General features: G+C 36.8%; 1 protein-coding gene across 1 annotated transcript; it reads left to right on the plus strand.

Annotated features, from left to right (window-relative positions):
* Nucleotides 1–5,470: 5,470 nt before the first annotated feature.
* On the plus strand, nt 5,471–9,065 carry LOC109209524. The gene is made up of 4 exons (XM_019372810.1): nt 5,471–6,098; nt 7,076–7,552; nt 7,641–8,129; nt 8,245–9,065. The coding sequence occupies exons 1-4, from the start codon at nt 5,649–5,651 to the stop codon at nt 8,728–8,730; spliced, it is 1,902 nt and encodes a 633-aa protein (XP_019228355.1). The 5' UTR covers nt 5,471–5,648; the 3' UTR covers nt 8,731–9,065.
* The last annotated feature ends 517 nt before the right edge of the window (nt 9,066–9,582 follow it).

Raw genomic sequence — 9,582 nt, forward strand, 5'->3', positions numbered from 1 at the left:
ACTCTATTCCGGCTTTAGCAGATAGTTCCTTTTCTTTCCTTTCATGTTGTTTAGACATTCTGGTGTAGAGCAGTTTACTACATTCTATTAGCCTGTGTTTCCCGTGAGTTTCCGGGTTTTGGGATTTAGTTGTAGACTTTCGCATATTTTGAGTTGTATAGGCCGAGTGGCCTTATATACAGTTATTATTTTCGTAAGTTCAGTCTTAATTAATTATTCCGCAAATGTTAATTTGTTATTCCACACTGTTAGGCTTACCTAGTTGTAGGAACTAGGTACCATCACGACATGTTCATGGAGGGTGAACTGGGGTCGTGACAAGCATTTACCTGTTGAAAGGTTTTTAGGTAAAATTACAGTTTTCAAACTTACTCATATTTTCGACGATTTCGGTAAAGGATTTAGGTTTTCACTGATATACTTGAAAGGTTGAACTATTTTCGGGAACTATGAATAAGCTGAGCATTTTAAATTCCAAGTTACTTCTTTTATTACTTGCTTTACGTTATTATGAATTATTGTTGGCTATTGGTGGTGGACCGGACCTTTGTTCCAGCTCGTCACTACTTTCAACCTAAGTTAAGTTTGTCACTTATTGAGTACATGGGGTCAGTTGTACTCATATTACACTTCTGCACCTTGCGTGCAGATGTTGACTGCTTATGTTGCTGTGTTCGACGGGAGCTGCATTTGAAGACGTGCCTGCATTCCGGTTGTAGCTACATCTTGTTCATGGTAGCCTTAGATTCATAAAACTCTGCTTATGTACTTTTCGAACAGATGATGTATTTATTCCATACCAGGTTTGTAAATTCTATTCTTAGAAGCTCATGAGTTGTATTACCAGACATTGGGGAATGTATAAGTTTCAGATAATTTCTTCTATTTAATTATTTTATTAATTTCATTGGAATTGGATAGTTGCTAATTGGCTTACCTAGCGGGTTGGGTTAGGTGACATCACGACTAGTCGGATTTTGGATCGCGACATAAACGCCTCAAACTCATTTTCAATTTTTAAAATTTAGGACATAACCCTAGGTCTTGATTTAAAGAATTAAATGAGTTTTCAATTAAAATCATGAATTAAAGCTTAAACCAAGGGAATGAATCAAAGGTAAATACTTAGGTTATGGTTTAGACCTTACCCCATGGAAGAAACTTGAAGAACATCCTTGAATTCTCCCAATCCCAAACATTCAAGATGAGAAAAACTCCAGCAACATTAATAGCCAAACACGCCCAGCTATTCTGTCTTTTTTCTTGTGCCAAACGATCCAAAAACTCGTTTTTGATGCCTCTAATGGAGACCTATTGATTCTAACAACTGATTGCAGAGTTGATCATTCGGACCTTTCAATTCATAGATGTAGATCTCGGATCGATGAAGCTACCGCGAAGGCTATGAACTTAGAAATGGAGAGCAATTTGAAGAAATGACCTTAAATCTTAGTGTACTGACCCCTAATCGAATTGTTTGGGATTCAGAAGTGGAAGAAATTGTTTTATCTACTAATAGCGGTCAAATTGGCATATTACCAAATCACGCCCCTATTGCCACAGCTGTAGATATAGGGATTTTGACACTAGTCAAGTTAGGCTTTTGAATCACTCCATTTGACCTTATAATGAAGGATATATATTGGTTTCAATATTTGAAAATAGAGCAGAGTTTTAAATACAAATTTAGTGGTAACTCCGTAATTACTCTGAAAAATCTAGCAACCCAATTCATAGTAAAATAACCATAAATTCCTTATATGATGTCGAAACTTGATGAGTTTAGTTACTATGGTTCTAAAATTGTGATACGGATATAATGGTTTAGTCGAAACACGAATCAAAAGGCTTTTTCTTTATATGATAACCTTTATGCTCAAATCGACGTCAAAACCGAAAACAATCACCATACAACCCAAACTTATCCAGAAGTCATCGAAATTTAACCAAACTTTGTGGACATGTCCAAAATCATCATACAAACTTATTAGAATAACTAAATTCCGATTCCGATTTCGATTCTCTTTACCCAAAAGGCAAACCTTGGTCAACTCTTCCAACTTAAAGCTTCTAAAACGAGAAGCATTCTTCCAAATCAATCCCAAACTGCTCAAAAACCGAAACCAACCATACAAGTAAGTTATAATACATAATATAAAGCTACTCAAAGTCTCAAACCATCGAATGGAACGCTAAAGCTCAAGACGATCGGTCGGGTCGTTACAATATCACTAGTTATTCTTGCCACTACTACCTCGCTGAGGTTAGATATGATACTTACAGAGTATATGGGGTCGGTTGTACTCATAATAAAATCTACACTTAATTGTGAAAATTTAGGTATTAGGCCCAGTCGAGCTTTGTGAGCGTAGCCGTTGCTAAGTCTTGAAGACCAAGCTGGAGCTACTTCCTGATTGTAGTCCTCAACGTCTCTCTCTCTCTCTCTCTCTATGTTTATTGTTTATTGTTATTATTCAGATAGTATTTCCGTATTTCAGACTTGTATCCATATTATAGAGCTCATGACTCAGTATTATTAGTTTTTGGGAGTTATAAAATGATTTTGCATTGTTTATGATATCTGGTTTTTAGACTTGTATTATTTTCGCAATTTGTTATCATGTTTTTATTATTGTCAGGCTTGGCTTGCCTAGAAAGTGAGCTATGCGCCATCACGATCGGGTGGTAGTTTTGGGTCGTGACAGTATGACCACGGTTCCAACATGTAATACGTCATCCAAATAATTATCATGCCCAAATAAGCAGCAAAAGTCATTTCACAATATTTAACGTGGGTAAGAAAACTCGAGTAGTCATGCATCAATTTAAGGCATAAGACAAGAATAACATGTACAGTTGTGTATTCATAACATATGTGTGACTACGTCCAAAGCAAGTATAACAACAATCTTATGAATAGTTCATCGTCCGCAAAATAAGGTACCATTAGCCTCAATTAACTCTAGCATGGTTTAATGTGCTCATGTAGTCAATCAATTGAGCAAAACATAGAACAAATAGATCACACAATCAAACAAGGCATAAAATAGTCTAGAATCTACGCCGCATAAATACTCATGGCATATGTACATATGGTCGTCATCTCATATATACATAACCCCCGCATATAGCAAACAATATTGATTATTAGGAAAAATTTCTCAACTAAAGCTAGACAAGACACTTACCTCATCCGGACTAGTCCAAAGCTCCAAAATTGCTTCTTGGAGAAATCACGTCCAACTAGCACGAATCAAACCAAACATCATCCAAGGTAGTAAACCAATGCCATTGGAATCAGCCCCAATCAGCAAGGCTTCCATCTTTGAAGAATTCCCAAAAAGACAACAAAAATGAACCCAACCCCGCATGCTCGAAATTCGGAACCATTACCAAATCCCGATAGCCCATAACCTGTCGAATTTAAATATGTGATTATATTCCAAAATCGATTCCAAATCGGTATTCAAATTTTCAAAATACACTCTCTTAAAGTGTAGACAAAAATCCCAAATTTTCCTTCAAAATTCCATCTAGAAATCCATGGGGATTCATGATGTATGATCAAATCAAGTAGAAATTGCTTACCCTTAAAATATGAGTGAAAACTATCTCTAAAATTGCTTTGGTCCGCTTTCCAACCCTCAAAAATTTATAAAATAAGCTCAAAATACCGAAATTAGGCATTAAATACCCTGTCAGGCATGCTTCTTCACGAACGCGGTCACCAACCTCGCGATCGTGATTCACAAAATTGTCCGGCATGATTCTACCCTTCGCGATCGCGATGAACAAACCTGAATAAGCTTGTTGAACTCTTTTCTAATAGCCTATAGTATAATAGCCATAACTATCTATACTCCACTTCAAATGACAAACGTTTTGATTTTCTAAAATTTAGAAACAAAGGACTGCAACTTTTATTTGTGGATTATCTCCAAATTTCTTATAGATTGCAATATATAAGCTCCCGAAATCAGCCCATTGCTAGCAAAATTTCTTCTGAGTAATCGCGACAACCTCTTTGCAAACGCGTTTCAGAAGACCAAAACTACACTTTACTCTTCACTAACGCTGCCTAGAGCACCATGATCGCGATGTATACTACTGTAGTGAAAAATAGTAGCTGAAAAGGGCCTAGAAATGGTCCGGAGCCTCCTTGAAACTCACCCGAGCCCCTAGGGACCCCGTCCAATGCTACCAACAAGTCCATATACCTAATTCAAACTTATGTAAAGGCTCAAAACACCACAAATAACCTCAAAACAAAGAATCGAAGATCAATTTATCATCTTAACCTTAAAATATTTCATCTTTGTCGAGCACGTAAGAATCACACTTAAATATTTCAGATCACAACCGAACTTTGCACACAAGTTCCAATAAACAAAGCGAACCTATCCAAGGTTCAGGAACACCAAACGAAATCCGATAAGATAAAAGTCAACCTCCAGTCAAACCTATGAACTCTCCATTTCTTCAAATTGCCAGCATTAGACGAATATATTCAAAATCCACTAGGAATATCCAAAATCAAATCCAAACATACATCCAAGTCCAAAATTATCATATGAACCTACTGAAATCATCAAATCCCGATTCCAAGGTTGTTTACTCAAAAGTCAAACCTTGATCAACTCTTCCAACTTAAAGCTTCCAAGATGAGAATCACTCCACCAAATCAATCCTGAACCTCTCGAACATCAGAACCAACCACATATACAAGTCATAATGCATCATATGAATCTACTTAAAATCACAAACCGTCGAACGAAATGCTAAAACTCGAAACGATCAGTCGGGTCGTTACAGTGATTGTTAATTTATAACACAAACACATTTTAATATAACATTTATATATTAATTTACAAAATTATACACATTGATATGGAATACATGTACAATGCACGTTGCGTATTCTAAGACTAGTTAAAAATAAATGAGAGATGAGGCAACAAAGGAGAGTGGTGGGAGACATATGGGTTGAAATAAGGAATACTATCATGGTAAATATAATATTTTCATCTTGGAAATTAATTTTCTATTCTGTTTCCTACTATTCAAAATAGTTTAGTATTTGTTTTCAAATTTTTTATCATTATAACTCTTCAAAATAAAGTATATTGCCTCCGTTTCAATTTAGATGAGATAGTTTGACTCGTCACAGAGTTTAAGAAAAAAAGAAGGGTTTTAAAACTTGCGGTCTTAAAAGTTTAAGGTGTAAAAACTTTGTGGGGCCGTGACATTTATGTGGTGATAAAAGTTTCTCATTAAGGATAAAATGAGTAAAATGCATGGTTTAAAGTTGAATTATTTCCAACGTAGAAATGTGTCCTTTTTTTTTTGGGGGGAATGGATTAATAAAAAAGTGTGTAATCTTAAACTAGAAGAGAGGGAGTGCATTTTTCTTAAAAAAAAGGGTGGTACACAGCTATAAATACTGTTTCTGAGCTCATAGCATAGTCAACATCTTTTGATTGCTTGAGAATAGAAAAGAATCAACAAGAAAAAGGGGAAAAGAATACATAAAATCTCTCCTGAAATATGTGTACATACTAAAACGCCAACACAGCTTTCTTGCTTAGACAATCCTACTACTCCTTCTTCTCCCTCCTACAATTTCCACTCTTATAGTTAGGGTTTATGACATGCTACTCCATACAAGTACAACCCCACAATGCTTCAACAAAGGAGACGCTGTAGAAGTCCTAAAAACACAGCCTTTTACCATCTGGTACCCCGCCACCTTACTCCGATCAACCCCAACCAGAAATGGTCAAATTTACGTTGAGTTTCAGACCCTTAACGAGGAACCTTCTGGACGCCGGAGGAGAGAGTACGCTAATGCTTGTGATGTACGGCCTACGCCTCCAACGGAGCTTCACAGGTACTTCAAGGTTGGTGACAATGTGGAGGTCCTTTATGAAGGGAAAGGGTGGAGAAAAGGGAAGGTGAATGATATCTTGGAGAATTCTATATATTTGGTTTCACTTGTAGAAGTTGTGGTTAAAGTGGAACTTTGGGGTTTGCGGTTTTATCGAGACTGGGATGATGGCTCTTGGGTTCCTCCTCCTCTTCACCTCCAAAAATTGCCCCAGGTTTTTTATTATCTAATATTTTAGTTTTAATAGTAAATACCAAGTTGCTCAAATTGGGGCGGAGAGAGTGAGAGTACTATATAGACCTCGTCGGGTGTTTGTTACTCCTATATATGTTGAGATTAATATAGTAATTGACTACTTTATGTTTTAGCTGATTGCTTACCTTTTTTTCTCCCATACCCTGCTTTCTCTCCCAAAGTTGTACGGTAAATTGTCTAAGTTATAACCAACTTGTTTATTCCAGATGAATGGCTGGTAGAAAAGTAATCTTCTTTCCTTTTCATCACTTCTTGGGCTGTTTTATTCCATGAGTATTAATTTTGCTGTTGGTACTCAAGAGGCTGGACTGTGGAGGTTGAGAGTTTATTTTATTTTATAAAAAAAATCATTCAATATTATGAGTAGCATATGAAGGGATGTGTAGCTGAAATGAGATGAAACAAATCTTCCTCTTCTGTTATTTGTATTTACATATTTACATATGTTTATGAATCTTTGGCATTGAACACTCTATTTTTCTTTCAAGATTTGTCTGCCAAGGTATTTTGAGTTGGCATATCTTCCTGTAAATTTCTTTCATTACACTCTTCTTATATCTGATGTCTTCTTCCTTAGTCCTATTACACCTTTTTTATAAATAAGCAAAAAAAAAGTGTAGTTGGGAATGTTTTCCTTCGATTATGCTTATATGGAATTTGATCATAATTATACTGGGAATTATAACAGACCGTGCGTTATATTCAATAGGGCACTTAGCTAAATATTCACTTGATAGGGCATACGTTTCCACTTAATGTGGATTCCTTCATTTTTGTCATACTATGAAACACTGTACAAACAGTCTTTATAGTAGTTGTCATGTGGTTCTTTTAGACGTATCATGGTCTAAAGTTAATCTCTATTCATGTATATTACGTAGTTCAAATTATTGCGATGCAGAAATTTATCAAAAACAAAAAATTATTATGATGCAGAACACACCAGATTTAGACCTAAAGTCAAGAGGGGTCAAACTCAGGATAAAGTGTAGCAGATCTTGGATGGAAACATTTAGCGATGGGATGTCTGTAGAGGTCAAAGGTGATAAAGAAGGTTTGCGTGGTTCATGGCATAATGCAGTTATTGTCAAATCTGTTGGCTATGACAAGTTTTTGGTCGAATATCAGACACTGAAAGCAGTGAACGGGTCTCAATTTCTCAAAGAAGAGGTTGATGCTTCATGCATCAGACCGTGTCCACCTGAAATCCATTCGTTTCATCTTTTTGAACCTCTTGATAAGGTAGATGCTTGGTTCATTGATGGATGGTGGGAAGGTCATATAAGAGAAGTTCTTGGTGGTTTGATGTATGAAGTGTGTTTGTTGAGCACAGAGGAAGTATTGGTGTTTGAACATTCTATGCTGAGACCTCATCAAGAATGGATCAAAGAGAAATGGGTTACTGCCAGAGAGGTATGTTCCTCTTCTCTCTTGTTCTTGTTGGCTTTTCCTCAAGGATATTTAACAATCTTCTTTTTCTCTTTTTCTCTGTTGGCTCAAGTTTGATATGACAAGAAGTTCATCTGACATGAATTTGAAGTCAAAGGATCTGAAAATCAAGATAAAGTGTAGTGGAAAGACATGCAAGTTCAGCAAAGGGATGAGGGTAGAGGTGAAAAGTGATGAAGAAGGATACAAGGGTTCCTGGTACACTGCAGTTATTATCGAGTCCATTGGTCAGCATAAGTTTTTGGTGGAGTACCTGACACTAAGAACTGAAGATGAATCTGAGCCCCTTAAAGAAATGGCAGATGCTTCTGACATTAGGCCCTGCCCCCCTGTAATTGATAGAATTGACAGATTTAAAATGCTTGAAGAAGTTGACTCATGGTTTAATGACGGATGGTGGGTTGGTATTATATGCAAAATCCTTGATGGCTTAAAGTACATGGTGTATTTTTGGACCACAAATGAGGAACTGGTGTTTGACCATTTCACTTTGAGACCCCATCAAGAGTGGATTGATGGAAAATGGGTCATTGCCTTCAGGGTATGACAACATTAAATTTTTTACAATTGCTATTCATTTATTCTTCAAGAGCTTCAGCTGTATAAAGTTGAGATTATTTTCTTCCTCATTCCTATATGATTCACGTGACATGCAGAAAAAACCCAAAGTTCAAGCGAAGCCCGGACTTGGAAAACTAAGAGGACAGAATGGTGGAGTAGCCAGGCGCACAAAATTTAGCGTTGGAGCAAAGGTGGAGGTGAAGAGGGATGAAAAAGGTTACCAGGGTTCATGGTACCCTGCTACAATTGTGAGACATCTAGGAAATGGGAAGTATCTGCTGCGATACCAGACTCTAGAAACTGATGATACGGATCTCCTGACTGAAGAAGCAGATGCTCTTTGTATAAGACCTCCCCCAGTGACCCAACATGCTGACATATTCAGGCCACTTGATGAAGTTGATGCTTGGTATAATGGTGGATGGTGGGCTGGTCAAGTTTGCAAAGTTCTTGATGGTTCAAACTATACAGTCTACTTTAAAATGTCAAATGAGATGTTGGAAATTCAGCATTCCGATTTGAGGCCCCATCAACATTGGCTAGATGGAGAATGGATTGCTGCTAAAAGGGTATTGGTGTGATTCTTTTTTCTCTTAAAGCAGCTAACTTATTTGTGATGTTATTAACATAGAGCTGCTGATTGATTATCTGTTGTATATTTGGACATGGACTCCCAAATTGGTTTTTCGTCTACTCTCTGTTTCCTGCAAGCAATGAAAGTAGACAAAAGGGAAAAGAGAAAAATATAGGTGAACTTGGACATGCCACAGTAAAGCATGCAATATTTAAACTGGACCTGCTTTGGTCCTTATTACTTGTCCAGAATGTGTTGCTTTGCAGGGTTGGATATCATGATCAGGGCAGCCAAAGCAAGCATGATGATATTTACCTACTTGACTTTTCGTAATTCATGAAAACATCAAAATGTGCACGAACTTGTTAAACCTCGAGTTGCCTGACTTGTATAGGGAGGGAGGGGGGTTATCATTTGAAATATACATGTATAGTATGATCTATGAACTTGGAAGAGCTAAACTGTCCATAACATCAACCTTTTTGTGAGTAACTGTTAGGACACAAGATTTCTTAAGAATACAAGTTTATTTCACGTCAAGATCAATTTGCTTACGTACTTGTTAAAAATAGTATTAATTAGCTTAAGATCAATTGCAAATTTAGTTGACAAGTTTCATTCTTTGAAATGCTTATGCACACCATTTCTTCGGTTGAGCTACCTTTCATTTTATGCCAGATATAGTCCTGTCGTTCTATTCGTTGCATATCCCTTACAATTGACAAAATATGGTCTTGGGTTCGAACTTCCTTGGCTCTACAAAATATTTTTTACTGTTACGGGCCTCTAACTAGAAATAGTGACACCGCTTATGAAAAACATGCGTACGCCACTGCTGACAAAATACAATCACATTACG

Source organism: Nicotiana attenuata, unplaced genomic scaffold, assembly GCF_001879085.1.
Source record: "Nicotiana attenuata strain UT unplaced genomic scaffold, NIATTr2, whole genome shotgun sequence".
Classification (NCBI taxonomy): domain Eukaryota; kingdom Viridiplantae; phylum Streptophyta; class Magnoliopsida; order Solanales; family Solanaceae; genus Nicotiana; species Nicotiana attenuata.